Here is a 17738-nt window from a genome sequence, read left to right on the forward strand (position 1 = left end):
CCAACCTGACTTCTGTTCCATTTAAAATACAGTTCTTGGGGTTGGAGAGATGGTGCAGCAGAAAAAAGCATTGGCTGCTTTTCCGGAGGACTCTGGTTCCCAGTACCAACACAGTGGCTCACAACTGTCTGTAACTCCAGTTCCAGGGAATCTGATGCCCTCTTCTGACCTCTGAGGGAAATAGGCATTCATGGGGCACACATACATACAAGCATGCAAAATGCTCATTTACATAAAACAAATCTCAGAAGGCAAAACATTAAGATACAATTCAAGCTGGGCACGGGGATGCACACACCTTTAGACCCAGCTCTCAGGGGTCTAAATAGCAAGTTCTAGGCCCTCTAGAGCTACATAGTGAGATCCTGTCTCAAAAGAAAGCCAAATAGCAATAGCAAAAAAGTTTGAATGAGAATAGCTATATAGGCTCATACATTTGAATGCTTAGTCACCAGAGAGTAGAACTATTTGGAAGGATTAGAAGGATTAAGAGGTGTGGCCTTGTTGGAGGAAGTGTGCCGCTGGGGGTGGTCTTTGAGGTTTCAAAAGCCCACAACAGACCCAGTCGCTCTCTGCCTGCTGCCTGTAGATCATGGTCAGCTACTGCTCAAGCACCAGGTATGCAGCCACACCCACCATGGATTAACCTCTGAAACATAAGTAAACCTCCAACTAAACGCTTTTTTAAAATAAATGTTTCCTTGGCCCTGGTGTCTTTTCACAGTAAGAGAACAGTGACTAAGACGATATATATACACATTTTTTTGAGACAGAGTCTCACTCGGTATCCCGAGCTGGTCTCAAAACTCAATTTCCCCAATGCTCCGATTGTGTGCCGTGATGGTTTGCATAGGCTCCGCCCAGGGAATGGCACTATTAGAAGATGTGGCCATGTTGGAGTAAGTGTGTCACTTTGGGTGTGGACTTTTAATACCCTTGTCCTAGCTGCCTGGAAGTGAGTCTTCTTCTAGCAGCCTTCAGATGAAGATATAGAACTCTCAGCTCCTCCTGCACCATGCCTGCCTGGATGCTGCCATGCTCCTGCCTTGATGATCATGGACTGAACCTCTGAGCCTTTAAGTCAGCCCCGATGAAATACTGTCCTTTATAAGACTTGCCTTGGTCATGGTGTCTGTTCGCAGCAATAAAACCCTAAGACAACTTCCATCACGTCAGACAGCAAACCATGGTTCTTCTTCCTCTCCTTTCTGTGCCTCTGTTCGCAATGTCTTTTCCCCCAGGAGTGTCCTCTCCCAACTATTCACAACATAAGCCATTTGCACTCAGTTCTCCTAGGAATTATATCTCTCTGGAGACCTTGTCTATCCTCTCTCCAGGGACGCAGTGTGCCCTTTCTGCTCGATCAGGTAGCCTTCCTAGGAGTCCCTGACATCCCACCGACCTCTCTGATATTTCAGGGAGCACTCTGTACCATGGACGTTTGTCTACGCTTCTTTCAAACAGTCACCCCTGGCTGACAAAGCCTCAGAGCTGTGTCCGTGGTTATATCCCCAGTGTTGAGCAGGACCTGACTCATCTATTAACTATGAACTCAAGACCTAATTGAGCCAGGTCCCTTAGCTGCTTAAATAACTTTCTCTGTTTCCGTTTACCCTTACGGTAAAGAAGAAAGTTCCTCTCTTTTAGACAGGGTTTCCCTGAGTAGACCGGGCTAGCCTGGAACACACCGTGTAGCCCAGGCTGGGCTTGAGTTTGTCATCTTCTTTCCTCTGTCTCCCGAGTCTAGGCATCGAAGGCGTGTTCTATTACACCCACATCATAAAACAATTCTTTACAACTTGTAATTTTTATTTTTCTTATTTGTTTCCAATAGCGTTATTTTTATTGTGTATGTGCGCATGCCGTGTACACTCTTAGAGGCCGCATCCCCTGAGACTGGGGTTACAAGTGGTTGTGAGCTTCCCAGTGTAGGTGCTGGGACCCAAAGTGGGTCCTCCGCGAGTGTAGCACTCGCTCATAACCACTGAGCTCTCTCTCCCTCATGAAGAAAACTCATAATTTGGTCACAGAAAGATCCTTCAAGACTTTCCCTTGCTCTCCCTCTGTGCATCACCGTCCTCACACCGTGCCCTTATGCTGGTGTTCACCTTGACCTTGTTCATTGCCCTAAAGGTGTTGTGTGCCTCTCCACCGCCCTTGACTCTCCAGACTGTGACCTCTATTGACTTCACTGCAGATTTTTCTTTTTTTTTTTTTTAGGTTTTTCTCTACCAAATTCCAAGAAAATGAGAACCAGTTAGTCTTTCTCGTGCTTCTGGCTATACTGCCCCATGCATAACACATACTCAATACATTGCATAAATTGTAAACAATTAAATTCTAACCCTACAGACCACCTCCTCCTCCTCCTCCTCCTTCTCCTCCTCCTCCTCTTCCTCCTCCTCCTTCTCTCTCTCTCTCTCTCTCTCTCTCTCTCTCTCTCTCTCCCCACCCCTCCCCACCCCTCCTTCCTTCCCTCTTTGTCTTCAGATGGTCCTGGCTATGGCGTTCTTCTGCTTTCCTTCTTATTTTGTTTCGTTTCATTGAAACAGGGTCTTACATAGCTGGGGTTGGTATCCAACTTCCTGTGTATTTCTGAGCTTCCTGTTTCTAACTCTCCAGGGCTGGCACTTTAGGCAAGAGCCACTATTCCCACCTTCATGCGGTGCTAGGAATGGAACCCTGGGCCTCCTGCATGCCAGCAAGCACACAGCTAACTGAGCTTCTCCCCCCTACACTGTGATCTAGGAAGAGGCTATCAGGATAGGGCATGAGACGGACAGCCCTCATCCCAGCCTCTAGCTCAAACTACACACACACACACACACACACACACACACACACACACACACACACACACCAGTAGGAGAAGAAAAGAAGGGTATGGGGCTATTCTAGGAGGAATGAATATTCCCTAGGACTGTCTTCCAGGGCCTTGGAGCATCACAGGCACTTCTGGAGGACATGTGCCACCTGCTCAGCTGCCCAACTTTCTCTGTGCCTTCAATTCTACATTCATTCTTCCCTGCCACATTCCCCCAGCAGAGTCCCTCCCTCTCTGGTTAACACTCCCTTCCTGTGTCCTCCCATGGCTGCATCACAGGCAACGGCAGGCAGTAGAAGAAGATGTCGGAGAACAGGATTGAGAATCCACTCCACGGCTGTTGTTTTTCTCTCAGCATCTTTATTTTTGTCTAAGAGGAAGTAAACATTGATCCCTAATACACTTGGTATCCCTAGGTATCCCAGTACACTGGTGAGACTGAGGAGGGACAGAGAAAGGGTGAGGGTCTTGAGGGTAGGCCATCAGCTTATCACACAAGTGCCTTTCTCCTTGAAGGGATTCTTGTCTTCTGGGATGCCTTTGAGAAGAGGGTCGGTCCCTGATTGGGCCTCTACATAATCCTTGATTTCCTTTCCTGTCTTGGAAATCTGTAAGACGACAAAACGTGGTCACAGCTCTTGTTTGTTTTTTTCAGAATCCATGATTTGGCAATGGGAGGAAGATGGGCAGGGTAGGAATGGGGTTAAAGAGGAAGGAGGTAGAGAAAGAGGCAGGCAAGAGGCTGAGACCCTTGGACTAACCCTCAAACATCTCATGGGATCATGCCAGGCCAGCCTGGAGACAGTTCTCAGGGTCTTCCCAGTGCCCAGGAACATGAGGTGGACACCAACTATCTTCTATAGCCCAGCCCAGCCCAGCCCAGCCCAGCCCAGCCCAGCCCAGCCCAGCCCTGAGATACATTCTGTGCCTAGTGTCTCCTCTCAGTTTTGAATCGGAAGAGATACAGAGGCCAAGAAGAGTGACGGCAGGCTTACCGGATCACGTGGGTTCTTCACTTCCTTCTTCAACTGCTCCACCTCCATCCTCAGCAGCTCCTTCTCACTGAGATCCTGGGCCATCCTGCCCTAGAGGGAGACTTGGGTCCTGACAGGATCCCACAGCCACGAGCACTTCCCCTCCAATTCTACACTTTTCCTGGCCTTAGCCCCCCAATCGAGGTCCCTCTTTGGTTAACATTTCTGCAAATGTGTCTGTCCCTCCACCCAACCGTACCCTCCACCCCTTGCTCTATCATGAGCAATGGCTTAGAAGGACTAGAAGGGACCAGTGAGATGGGAGTGGGACAATCTTTGCCCTTAAATAAGAACCTCTCTACAGAGGAAATAGAAAAGGAAGGGGAAACAGAGTTTAAACCTGGAAAATTTGGTACAAAGAATGACTGCTCTATGCGATGATTCAGGAGAGTGTCTTGTGTCTACGTCCTGCAGGGGACAGTATGCCCAGTGTTAAGACTAGGTGCTTTGGAGGGAGCCAGAGTCCAACAGTGACCCCCAACCCTGCTGCTTCCTCCTGTGTGGCTTTAGACAAGTCTCACAGCTTCTTCGGGCCTCAGTTTCCCCATCAGCAAACGAGTGCAACAATGGTAGCATTGTTTGTGGTTTTTGAGACTTCTCATATAGCCCAGGCTGGCTTCAGACTCTGTATGTAGCTGAGGATGACTTTGAACTCCTGACCCTTCTGCCTCCTCCTAAGTTCTGGAGTTACAGGGATGTACCACAATACCTAGTTCATGTGCTCCTGGAAATGGACACTGAGGATATTGGGCAAGCATTCTGTCAATTCGTCTACATCCCTAATCCCATTATTATTATGAGAACTAAAAACGTAATGCTTGAGGTTGCTGGAGAGATGACTTGTAGAACACTCATTGCCCTTGCAGAGGACGAGGATTCGATTCCCAGCATCCTCCTCGTGGCTCACAACTATCTATAACCCCCAGTTCCAGGGGATTCAATGCCCTCTCCTGACCTCTGTGAGAACCAGGAAACACATGTAGTACAGTTTATCTGTGCAAGTCAAACATTCATACATATGATATAAAAAAGACAATAACATACGGGAATCATTCGTACATAATGGCCAGGGTACATTTCTTCTTCTTCTTCCTCTTCTTATTTCTAACAATTACATTATTAACATCAAAACTCCAGGTAACGAGAGGAGAGCCAGCCCGGCGCTTAAACTTAGTAATGCTAAGACTAGAACCCAGCCCGGTGCCCCAGAGCCCCCTTACCTGTTAGAGCTCTCTCCAAGTCACCAGTCCCGGAGCAGGACACAATGGTGTTTGAACTTCCTAGCGCTTCATCAGCTGAAAATCTTCAGACAAAGCAGATGGTTGGCAAAGCCAAATCTCTGTTGCCTAAGCTGATCATGAGCTCAGGGTCGTAAGTCCTGATCCCAGCTGAGCCTTCCAGCCCTTCACTCCTCCACAGCAGACACTAACATTCTCCCCGCAAAGTCAAAAACAGGCCACCTCCATTGTGAGCCCCGGGAGCACACATCAGCCTCTCTCCTTTCGTGACCACGCCCCTTTTCCCTGGCCCCACAGCTTCCCTCTAGCCTATTGTACCACTTGCCTGTCTTTCTCCATTACAAAGCCTGTTTCTCCCATGCCAACTAGCTCACCGCTCCCCCCTCCGCTAAGCCCCCCCAAAGGTTCTTCCCCCAACTGCCCCCTCCAAATGGTTCCATTAGCGGAGTCCACAATTTCACGGTACAAGGGTCTCGATCTTCATTCACTCCATAAAGACACACCCTCAGTTCCAACACTCAACAGTTAGTACCCAGTGGCTGTGTCCGTCCTAATGCTGTGTAACCTTTGCTTCTTGGCCTCCGTGCCCTCCCTGGAGTGTGGAACTCCCCTCTCTTCAATCCCCAATGCTCGCCTACAGTCTGCTTCTTCCCTTTGCCTCTCCCAGGACCACCTGACACCACTATGACATTTAGCAGAGCTGAGCTCCTGCTCTGACAGACATTTGCCCAATAGCGAGGGACATTCTTGAGGAAATGTTAAGGAACCAGTGTGGTTAAGTGAGGTTCCTCTTCTGCCAGGAGGGATGGCAGTCGGGGAGGGGGAGGGGCTCTGCAAAGCCATCCCAGGTGCAGGATCAAATCCCACTCACATCTGGGAGCTCCCTGAACTCAAGTTTAGGACAGAACCATCGGTCCTTCCAACTTTCGGTTAATGCATGAGCCCTGCTCAGCGCTCTGTCCGCCAGTGCTGCCCATACATCCATGTGGAATGGTGTTATCTCACATCAAAGGCCTTCCTGTTGCTTGTCTGAGTCCTCATACTAGTTATTTGGTCCATTTCATCTTCTCCTACCTTCATTAGGCACAAAGTACTGGTCACAGCACTTCCTACCCGGCCCTTCACAAACTTGCCCACAGTTGTTCAGGAATTCTAGCTGTGTCTTCCTGGTGTCTAACCCTGATTCTTCTTGCTGCTGCGAGGGCTGTTTACCATTGTAGTTGTGCTGCCAGCCTGGCCCCGCCCCCAGTATGACTTATCTCCATATCCTATCCACCCTCCTCTTCCCAATCCCGTGGTGACTCATCCCAAGGAAGCCCCCACCCTCTGCTCTTTCCTCCCCTCTTCCATGAGTGGAAAATCCACTCCCGTAGCAGGCCAGCCCCTTCCTCCTGTCTCTACTACCCCATCCCCCCATCAACTAGCTTCCTCTCCAGGACCAGGGAGCAATCACAGATGCCCCGACCTTGGCTTCCTTTGCCTGGTGAGATTGGGAGGCTGAGGCCCCAACAGGCCCCTGGCTTCCCCCTTCTCCTGAGCAGGGAACAGAGAGGCCCAGACCCAGGGCCCAGGGCCTGACTTCCTCTTGTCCCGGAATGAGCATGCCTACCCCTTTGCAGGCAGGTTTGGGTCTCTCACGCAGAGGAAACCAAAAGCAGAGGGAGGGAAGGCAGAGCGGCCAATCAGGGGCAGGGTGAGGCTCAAAACCCAGCAGGCTCCCCAGGGAACCCCACCGAGGCCGAGCCATGGCGGAGCTGCAGCAGCTGCAGCAGTTGCAGGAGTTCGATATCCCCACGGGCCGGGAGGCTCTGCGGGGCAACCACAGCGCCCTGCTACGGGTGGCCAACTACTGTGAGGATAACTACTTGCAGGTAAGTGGAGAGGGCTCGTGCCAGGATATACCTCGAGGGGACCTGCAGCACAGTCCCTCTGGCAGGGTCATCTGACAGGTATCTGTTCCCACCTTGGCTGAGCAATCTTTAGGCATCAGCGCCATCTCAGTGCTTCCAAAGCGCCACAACCCTTGTTCCCGGGACACAGCCTCAGAGGTAGAGGATACGTGAATATCACTGTATCTGTAATCGATTCTCCCACCTTACCACAGATCATCCTTCTCACAGGTGCTGGTACTGTCTTCAAGTTGGTCTATGGGAGTCAAAAACTTCCCACACGGGGTTGGGGATTTAGCTCAGTGGTAGAGCGCTTGCCTAGCAAGCACAAGGCCCTGGGTTCGGTCCCCAGCTCCCAAAAAAAAAAAAAAAACTTCCCACACACGGGAAGGGGGTTTGTTCCTTGACGTTTTGAAAGAGAACAGAGGAGAGTCAGAGCAGATCCTGATGAGAGAACGGGGGTACTGCAGAGGCAGGGGGCTTACAGTCTGGCTGCTGGGAAATGAGGCACTGTAGAGCAGCTTCAGATGGTTTTTGAGATGTGGTATCATTGTATGGCCTAGGCTGGCCTTGAGTTCACTGTAGCCCAGGCTGGCCTTGAGTTCACTGTAGCCCAGGCTGGCCTCAGATCTATCATGCTCTTGTGTCAGCCTTCCCTTAGTGCTGGGATTACAGGCTCCTACCACCTCTCCTGGCCATTGTTTGGGACAGATGTTTTGTTACAGTTTCTTAAGGTATTGGGAGGGGAGCCCAGGGCTGTCTGGGAAGAGCTCTTCTGCTGAGCTAAGCCTCACTTCACCCTGGAGTAGTCAGTCTTGTTCACATACATTGATTCCTGGGGAGAGAAGAGAGGCAGAGGCAGAGAGGACTTCATGACTATCCGCCTACTCCTTTGTCAATCCTCACAGCCACCATGTGAGACAAAGACCATAATTCTTGTTTTATGAATGTGAAAACAGTAGCGTGTGTGCGTGAGCGTGTGTGTGTGAGCGTGTGTGTGTGTGTGTGTGTGTGTGTGTGTGTGTGTGTGTGTGTGTGTGTGTGTAGAGGTGGCTTCTCTGGAGTCACCCAGCTCTGCATCACAGAGCCAAGCATGGCTGCCCTGCCTTCTCACCTGAGCCCCTTTCTCTCCATCTGTCCACATGTCTGACACGGTGTATGGCTGTCTTGGGAAAGCTTATCTGCACTCCTTGTCCTCGGTTTCCTCTGCTCCATTAAGGCTGGACTGGAGAGATGGCTCAGTGGTTAAAAGCACTGACTGTTCTTCCAGAGGACCTGAGTTCAATTCCCAGCAAGCACATGGTGGCTCACAACCATCTGTAATGGGATCCGATGCCCTCTTCTGGTGTGTCTGAAGACAGCTACGGTGTACTCATATACATATATAAATCTTTAAAAACAATGGCCAACATTAAGAGTGACAGGTCAAGTCTGCAACCTCTTACACCTAGCCAGACGGTGAGATAACACCAGGGGCCTCCTCCTGTCGTGAGAGGGCTGGGGAGAAAAAAGAACCAAAGGCCTATGGGAAGTGGCAGAGCGAAGAGGCAATGATGGCCAAGTTCTCACACAGATCATCTCACACAAGTACCCTCCCACAGCCTTCCTCAGTCCTTCCAGGTGAGCGCTGTGCACACTTCCCAGTGAGAAAGCTGAGGTTTGGAAAGGGTTAGACTCCATCTCCAGAGGCCTCCAAGGTAGTCACCGAGACAGGATTCCAACTTGGAATGCTGGCTGGCTGTGGTGGCCCATACTCCTGATGCCAGTTCTTGGGAGACTATGGCAGGAGGATCTTAGAACGTTCTACCTGTGTTCTAGTCTACATAGAGAGTCCACAGTCCACGTCAGTCAGGATTGCATAGCAGGACACTCCCTCTAATAGATCAAAAACAGCAAATGGAAATCCCAAATAAAAGAACGACCAGGATTCTGACTCTTGGGCCCAGTTCTTAACCCTTCAGGGCCACAGTGCTACCTTGAGTGTCATTCTGGTGTGTGTGTGTGTGTGTGTGTGTGTGTGTGTGTGTGTGTGTGTGAGAGAGAGAGAGAGAGAGAGAGAGAGAGAGAGACAGACAGACAGACAGACAGACAGAGACTGACATACACACAGAGACAGATAGAGACAGACAGACACAGAGAGACTGACATACACACAGAGACAGATAGAGACAGACAGACACAGAGAGACTGACATACACACAGAGACAGATAGAGACAGACAGACACAGAGACAGACAGAGACACCGAGTGACAGTCTGTAGATAGATGATCTGCCATGTGGCTTATATACCTGTCCTGCCCGCTAGCACGTAGGCAGGCTCCCCTGGCGGGGAAGGAGACAGCCTTTTGTGTTCCATGATGTTGTCCCACCCCTCACAGTGCTGCTAGTGGGTGCAATCCCATGTGTACAATCGGTGCGCACACGGGACCTGAAGCCACAAAGCTGAGTCACCAGGTCTGCCACTTAACTTAGGAAGGTGTGGCGAGACTCCCATTGCGTGGTCTTTCTTTCTTCTTTTCTTTGTTTCTGTTTTTCTTTTCTCCTTCCTTCCAATATTGCCTCTCTGTAGCTCAGACTGGTCTTGAATTTAGGGCCTGTCTGCCTCACCATGACCTCCCCGCCCCCCCAGAAGACTGAAATGAATGACAGGCCTGTGCCACCATTTGGGGTGGGATGAGGTTCCTTTTAAACTCTATACCTTCTCCAAGCCGGTTGCAAGTATGAATCGGAACAATGTGTTGAACCGGTTACCCAGGGCCCATCATCCTTTAAGAAGGGCAGAATAAACGTAGCAGCTGTTTTTTAGAGATATTTATCTACATTTCAAATGTTATCACAGAGGAAAATTTTTGGGTGATGTCTTTTTTTTTTTTTTTTTTTTTTTTTTTTTTTCGAAGCTGGGGACCGAACCCAGGGCCTTGCGCTTGCTAGGCAAGGGCCCTACCACTGAGCTAAATCCCCAACCCTTGGGTGATGTCTTTAAGAAGGCCTCTGTCCCATCTTTCTCCAACAAAGTGTCAGAAACCCATGCAGGTGACAAATGGGTCTGTGCAGGGTTCTCAGTCAGGGTTGACTGAGTGTAAAAACAGACTCATTTGCATGACAGCTTAGGTGAAGGATCCCAGTCTCTTGTTCCTCCAGACCTGACTTTGGGCCAAGATTAAAGCTAGAGGTTAGAGACATCTGGGCTAGAAGAACCCAGAGCTGGGCCCAAACAGACACGTTTCTTGTTTGGGTTGCAAAGTCCATGTGCCAGGCTGGGTAGGGCTGGGTAGCAGGCACAGGGGGCTGCTTTGTCACCTATAGAACAAAGACCTAGAGCGAAGCCTGCAGTCCTCTCTAGCCTCTTGCCTAGCCAGTGCTCTGGGTGGCATAGCTGACGAGATGAGAAATGTATCGCATTTGCAGATGACATGTAAATCAGCACACAAATGAACATCGCTCTCCTGCTGTCAGAAGAAAAGTGGGGAAGGGAAGGACCGCGGTGCGGGTTTTCCAGAAGGTTCTAGTTCTGATCGCATGAGAGGAATACAGAGGAGTCTCACAGAGGACACAGCTCTGATAGCACCAGTGACAGGTCCTATGGAGTACACAAAGTTCCAAGCCATAGGTGTGCAGCCTTGCCCGTCAGATCACTGCCGCTCCAAATTGCCTTGGGTTCCCCTCTGCCTCCCACCACTGCCCAAAAGGACAGGCTTCAGTGCAGCAAGCCCATGGTTGATGGGGAAGGGGGAAGCTGCTTGGTGAAGCAAGTTTACCCAGCCCTGAAGGTCTGGTCTGGGACCGAAAAAAAAAAAAAAAGAGAGTCCATTTTTGTCTTTAGCCACTCTCTGGCCACCCCTTTCCCAGTGACTGGCAGTGTGGCACTGGTCAGTGTCTGGCATGCAGTAGGAAGCTGTCCAGCTAGCGTTTGGTTCCCCTTTGACCTGTCAATCATCCTACCAATGCACATTGATTGACTATCTTCTGTGTGTCAGGGACTATGTCAGCATAGGATGCAGAACAGGATGGATTAGCTTTCTGTCTTCATGGTATTTGTCTTTGGATGGGGGAAGGGGTGACAAGAAATAAAAAAAAGAACAGGGCAAGTATGGTATGTCATAAAGGAGAGCTGGGTAAAAGCTTAGGGCGCGGAGAGAAATGGAGAAGCTGGAACTCAGGTCAAAAGAGCTCTAAGAACCGCGAACGCGAAGGCCCAGAGGTAGGACCAATCCCGCTTGGCAGGGATTAGAACATCAGTAGCCAGTGTGGCCGGAGAGAAGGGAGGGATGTGTGTAAGGGGAAGGATGGTATTTTAAAGCCAACGGTACACGGGCAGGTGAGGATGTCTCATGCCTTTGATCCCAGCATTCAGGAGGCAGAGGCAGGTGGATCTCTGAGTTCAAGGCCAGCCTGGTCTACAGAGTGAGTTCCAGGACAGCCAAGGCTACGCAGAGAAACCCTGTCTCAAAAAGCATAATAGTAATAATAATAACAACAATAACAACATCAATGATGATGATGATGATGATGATGATGATGATGATGATGATGATGGAGCCAGCTGCACTGTAATCCTAGCACTTAGAAGCTGGAGGCAGGAGGATCAGGGGTTCAAGGCCAGCCTTGGTTATACAGGAGTTTGAGGCCTATAATACATAAGACCCTGTTCCAAAAATGGAAAAAAAGAAAAAAGAAGAGAAAAGAAAAGAAGAAAGAAAGAAAGAAAGAAAGGAGAAGAAACAGAGGGAGAAAGAAAAGAAGAAAGCATGTTAGGAAGCTGTCAGAGGGAATGAGAGGACACAGTGCCCCTCTCTCGGTTCCCACACACCTTCCTGAGGGTTGGGGCTAAGGAAGTAAGGTCAACAGGGGCTGTCACTTCTGGCCTCCCTTTGGTTTGGGGACTTTGGTTTATAGGTAAAAGCCTGCTATTGGCTGGTTGGTTTTTAAGTGGGGGATGTCTCCTCCAGCCCACTTCACCTTCCCCTCAGCAGCCAGCCTGCCAGGAGACACTTGCTGAGGAAGGCAGTAGGGTCCTCTCAACTCTGTCCTCAGCTCCACTACTGGAGGACAGGATTCCTGCCCCGACCCCCACCTCCAGTTCTCTCAGGCTGCGATTTGCTTTCCCAACATTCCTGTTCCTTGCACCGTCCTCCCATGTCCTTCTCACTACAACATCATCCTTCCGGAAGCTACCTCTGACATCCAAGGACCGCGGCTTTCTCGAGTTCAGCTCCGCCTTCCTTAGATTCTCTTCTGGCTCTGTCCCACTCTGCTAAGGAAGCAGTGGAATGTGCTGGCCTCGGGCCAAGGCTGTGTGTATTTCAGGCCACAGACAAGCGGAAGGCGCTGGAAGAGACGATGGCTTTCACCACCCAGGCCCTGGCCAGCGTAGCCTATCAAGTGGGTAACCTGGCGGGGCACACGCTTCGAATGCTCGATCTACAGGGTGCTGCCCTGCGGCAGGTGGAAGCCAAGATGAGCACACTGGGCCAGGTAAGGACGTGGGAAGGCGTCCCCTTTCCATCCTGCTCTGTCTAACTCAGATAGCCTCTGTGACAAAGGTCCCTTAGTTGTCTCCGTGTCTGCCTGGCCAATTTGACTACAGAAGGTTGTCACGTTCTGAACTTTGGAGATGTCTATTATGGCTATGTCTTAGTGGGGTTCTTGCTACCCCATTAGATACAAGGTTCTCTGAAAGTAGACTCTCCTCTCTCTCTCTCTCTCCCTCCCTCTCTCTCTCTCCCTCCCTCTCTCTCTCCCTCTGTCTCTCTCTCCCTCTCCCTCTCTCTCTCCTTCTCCTTCCCTCTTTCTCTCTCTCCCTCTCTCCCTCTCTTTCCCTCTCTCTCCCTCTCTTTCCCTCTTTCTCTCTCCCTCTTTCTCCCTCTCCCTTTCCTTCCCTCTCTCTCCCTCTCTTCCTCTCTCCATCTCTCCCTCTCTTCCTCTCTCTCTCCCTCTCCCTCTCTCCCTCTCTCCCTCTCTCCCTCTCTTCCTCTCTCCCTCTCCCCCCCCCTCTCCTCTCTCTGAATGTGATTCTGAATGTCTAAAAGCTTTGTTTGCTGTTCATAGTACCTGCAGAGAACAGGAGAGACCACAGGCCATCCTGTCTTCATTGGAATATATTCAATGATTAGTAAATGCCCTCCACTCAGGCTAGGCAAGTAGACCAGCCCATCTTCGGCCCCACAGGAGTCCCTGCTAACAATGTACAGAGTCCCTACCCCTTGGCTCGTAAATACCTACCCTTGGTTCATAAATACTTTCAGCCTTCCTTCCTGGATCCTTGACCCCACAAGGCATATGAGAGTTAGACTTTTGGCCTGACCGTTATGTTCCCAAGGGGGAGGGTGTCAGTGTGTGGGGTGTGTTTTCCTCTTCTTCCTGAAGAGGCCCAAGGTCCCACCCCTCAAGGCCGGAGGGAACATTCCAAGAGGAAGTTAATTCACACACTAGTCCACTAAAGGGGAGAGCTGATTTAGTTACCATTCTCTGTCACCTCCACAGTACGCCCTTCTGCACCAAAGCCTGGCCTGTCCTTCAAGCCCTTCCCAGCAACCCTAGGGATTTTTTTTCTCCCTTCTCTTCTGGTTCCTGCATGGCTAATAATAACCCTTAGTCTCTCAGGAAGTTGCTCCAAAGTGGCTTCATCCTTCCCTGCTACTCTTTCTCCAGTTACTGTATGGCCTTGGGATTCTTCAGGAATTCTTGGGATTCCCTGTCCCCCCACAGTCCCCATTCTTTCTTCCTCCCCTCTTTTGAGACAGGGTCTCACTGGCTAGTCTAGAACCCATCGTGTAGAACAGGTTGAACTCAAACTCCCAGAGATTTACCTACCTGCCTCTGCCTCTGGAGCAGTCTCCTTCTCTTACAGGAAATGGTGAGGTACAGGCTGTTTCTCACGGTCCCCTTCCCCCTCCCAATTTTGTCGTGCAGATGGTGAACATGCACCTGGAGAAAGTAGCCAGAAGGGAGATTGGCACGTTGGCCACTGTCGTGCGGCTGCCCCCTAGCCAGAAGGTCACCCCTCCTGAGAGCCTGCCTCCCCTCACTCCCTACTGCAGAAAACCCCTCAACTTTGCCTGCTTGGATGATGTTGGCCATGGAGTCAAGGTAAGGAGAACTCTGCTCTTCCCCGCTGCCCACCCTGGCTGCCATGTAGCTCCCTCCCTCTTCCCGAGCTTTTGTACTACCTCACAGCCCCCTTTTCTCTCTCGTACTCCAGGACGCATGGCCTAAACTCCATGCTCTCTCAAAGTTCTTAACTACCCTGCACTCAGACATTGCTCCTGGAAGATCATGAGCTGTTCCTGCCCCACCCCCCCAATGGGTCGTGGGGTGTGTGTGTGTGTGTGTGTGTGTGTGTGTGTGAAGGGGAAGAGGGGGAAGGGAATCAGGGCGTGCATGAGAACCACTCCTCAACCACATGAGAACAGCAACTTCCTCTGTCTGGGGGTTTGAGGTCATTGCTCTAAAAAGTCACTCCAGGATGCTGGTGGTAGGGACAGGAGGTAGCAACAGAAAGGAGAGTCGGTGGAGGGGCTTATCACGTCTTTTTGTCCCCACTGCTTCATGTCAGATTAGATTAGAAGCTTTCCTGGGTCTTAACCCCTTGATGTCATGTCAGACCCCAGAAGAGAAACTAGCTCTTTCCTTCAGTCCCCAGGTCCCTATACGTTCCTTTTTCCTGTCTAGCCGTCTTATCTTTTGTTTTTCTTTTGCTGGGGCAGTGGATGAAACCCAGACCTTCTATAAACTCAGCAGAAGCTCCACCCCTGAGCTTTATGCCCAGCCTCTAACTTATCCTTTATTCCGCCCGCCGTCCCAGTCTTGTCTCTAGTGGGGCAGGGTGACAGAGAGCATGAGCCTCAGGTGCTCATGCTGGGGGAAGTCCCAAAGCTACCGAGGTGTCTCTGGCCTCAGGAGTTGCACCCTGTCACTCCTAAGTGTCTTGGGTTCTGCCATGCCTATGCCGTGAATGTGGGAGGTTTATAGAAAATGGTGAGTTTCCTGTGTCCTGTCTCTGCCCGCTCCTCAGCTAGTGCCACAGCACAAACCTAATAAGAACTAAGGGCCACCAAGTCACCCAGCCCCCTGGGAATTTGAGAAGGTGTGGGGGTGCAAAAGGCCAACTCACTCACTGTGGCTATGCAGAGGAAGTGGCTCTCAGACGCGTCTGTACTGTGGGTTTATTTCTGTGGGATGGCTCTGAGGGACCTGCTGCAGGCTTAAGGGGTAGGGGTGGAGGTAGGGGTAGGGGTAGGGCGGGAGGAGCGCTGAGAAGTGGAAGTAGGAACTTGCTGAGTCTGGCTAGCCCTCCCAGTTCTCGCCCTCCCCTCCCCCATTTCCTCCCAGGGATTAGGGTGAGAATGGTTCCCCTTGTCCCAGATGTCAACCCGATCCTTCTCCCTTCAGGACTTGAGCACACAGCTGTCACGGACCGGGACCCTGTCTCGCAAGAGCATAAAGGCGCCCGCTACACCTGCCTCTGCCACGCTGGGGTGAGGCCTTAAGGCCATGCCAACCAGCCCTGTCCAGCCACTCGTGGTTCTCAACTGCTTCCCCCACTCCCCCTCCCCCTCCCCCAGCACCTGGCGCCTTGATGCTCCGGCGCCTGGCGCCCAGCTTCTCCCTCCGCGAGTCGCCCTTCCTCAATCCTAAACCCTGTTCAGCAGAGACCCCTCCCTCCTCATGCTACCCTACTCCACCCCTCCCCCCCAGGAGACCACCCCGGATCCCTGAGCCCGTGCAGCTCCCAGCGGTGCCAGACGGCAAGCTCTCCGCTGCCTCCTCTGTCTCTTCCTTGGCCTCGGCAGGGTGAGCGCTTGAGTCTAGCCTAGTGGTTGGGTCGACAGTAGGTGGATTTTGAGAGGAGACCTCCACCCAGACTTCTGGTTGAGAAAACTAAGGCCCACTGGCTGGGGAAAATAATTTTAGGCCAGATTTTGCTAGGAGGGTGAGGACCCTCCAGGCTGCTGGGCTAGAAGGCATTCCTCATCAGTATATGGTCTGGTCTTTTAGCAGCGCAGAAGGTGCCAGTGGGATCCCCCAGTCCAAGGGACAGGTAGCACCTGCAACCCCGCCTCCTCCACCTCTAGCGCCTGTAACTCCACCTCCTCCACCATTGCCTGCTGAGATCTTCTTGCCGCCCCCTCCGATGGAGGTGTCCCAGCCCCCTCCGGGTAAGTGTCCCACCTTCTTAATAACTCATCTTGAGTCTCTCATCCAGCTCTGTGCCCTTCAGGAACCCCTGGGAAGCAGTGAACCAAGACTATTTTGCACTATGGTCAAAGCTTCTCATTTAACAGGCCCCTTCGGGGGCTGACTCAGTGTTAAGGGCACTGACTGCTCTTCCAGAGGTCCTGAGTTCAAGTCCCAGCAACCATGTGGTGGCTCACAATCATCTGTAGTGGGATCTGATGCCCTCTTCTGGTGGGTCTGAAAGCAGCTTTCATTATATATATATATATATATATTGAAATATATATTGAATATATATATTGAAATATATATATAAACATATTTTTTCAATATGTATATATTGAAAAAATAATTCTTTAAAAACCCAATAGGACCTTTATAGCTTAAGCCTAGGGGTTGACTGTCCACCAGCAGTGGGCTAGCACATTATGAGTGATGACAGGAATATTAAGGACACTGCAGGGTGGCCCAGGGCACCTTTACACGTTTCATCTTCTTCCCAGAAACAGAGTTGCCCCTGCCTCCTCCTCCGGCTCTACAGGGGGATGAACTGGGGCTGCTGCCTCCGCCTCCACCAGGTTTTGGACCGGATGAGCCCAGCTGGGTCCCTGCTGCCTACTTGGAGAAAGGTACCTTTGTACTCTCAGGACTGAAAGGCACCAGAATCCAACGGCAGCGGGTTTCTGGTTAACGATGCTTTGACCTTCACTCCCCATCCCAGAGGCATCTACTTCCCTGCCTCAGTGACCCTATTTTGTTCTCCATCCCCTCCTTTTCTGATGATCTGAGTTCTGAAGCCGGGTAGGAAAGAGTGGGGAGGCCTGGTACTGAGTAGTACCTGGGAGAGGTGTGACCGTTCTGAAGGTCCCCATGCAGCCTCCTCCCCACATTCTCCCTGGAGCCTAGTATTATAGTTCCTGTTTCATTGTGGGTGGGTGTGTGTGACAGAGGGGACACCTCACAAGGTTCTTTCCCTGCCCCCCCAGTGGTGACGCTGTACCCATACACCCGGCAGAAGGACAATGAGCTCTCCTTTTCTGAAGGAACCGTCATCTGTGTCACTCGACGCTACTCAGATGGCTGGTGTGAGGGTGTCAGCTCAGAGGGCACTGGATTCTTCCCAGGGAACTATGTGGAGCCCAGCTGCTGACAGCCCAGATCTGTCCCTGCACCAACCCTGCACTGCCTCTTTGGTGGGCCCCTTGAGCCCCAAGAAGCCACCGTCCACTCAAAGCTGGACTAAGGACCTGTCTACCTCTTGGGCTGTGAACTGTGTTCAGTCCCACACAGCAGTAGGAAGGGGTATGGGGTGGGCTAGAGAGGGGTGGTACTGAGGACGATTGCTCCAGATGGCAAGAACAAACCAAACCAAACCAAGAAGTTAAGTTTAAGCACCTTGCCCAGAGGATCCCCTAGCTCATGCACCGATCGCCAGCATTGAATAAAACTGTTGACCTCCTGGTAGTTGCCCCAAAGGGCTAGAGGGCCTGACAGGGAGTGATGGAAAAGGAACAGGCTTGAGCCCTGCAAACCGCCCCAAGACTCTCCATCTAGGCCTCTGACAATCGCAAGCAG

At 51.2% G+C, this 17738-nt stretch overlaps 2 protein-coding genes across 3 annotated transcripts; one reads left to right on the plus strand and one right to left on the minus strand.

Annotated features, from left to right (window-relative positions):
• Positions 1–3165: 3165 nt before the first annotated feature.
• On the minus strand, positions 3166–6577 carry Gngt2 (G protein subunit gamma transducin 2). Of its 2 annotated transcripts, XM_032913044.1 has the most exons (4): positions 6562–6577; positions 5079–5209; positions 3820–3909; positions 3166–3432 (listed from the first exon to the last, which is right to left on the minus strand). In XM_032913044.1, exons 3-4 carry the CDS (start codon positions 3901–3903, stop codon positions 3307–3309), a joined length of 210 nt encoding a protein of 69 aa, XP_032768935.1. In that variant the 5' UTR covers positions 3904–3909; positions 5079–5209; positions 6562–6577; the 3' UTR covers positions 3166–3306. The 2 variants fall into 2 exon arrangements, with proteins under 2 accessions (XP_032768935.1, XP_032768934.1); XM_032913043.1 differs by lacking the exon at positions 6562–6577 and having other exon boundaries at positions 5079–5442.
• On the plus strand, positions 6547–17627 carry Abi3 (ABI family member 3). The gene is made up of 8 exons (XM_032913045.1): positions 6547–6967; positions 12294–12461; positions 13899–14075; positions 15378–15463; positions 15684–15779; positions 15984–16144; positions 16667–16792; positions 17150–17627. Exons 1-8 carry the CDS (start codon positions 6842–6844, stop codon positions 17311–17313), a joined length of 1104 nt encoding a protein of 367 aa, XP_032768936.1. The 5' UTR covers positions 6547–6841; the 3' UTR covers positions 17314–17627.
• Positions 17628–17738: the final 111 nt, after the last annotated feature.

Source organism: Rattus rattus, chromosome 9 (assembly GCF_011064425.1).
Source record: "Rattus rattus isolate New Zealand chromosome 9, Rrattus_CSIRO_v1, whole genome shotgun sequence".
NCBI lineage: Eukaryota > Metazoa > Chordata > Mammalia > Rodentia > Muridae > Rattus > Rattus rattus.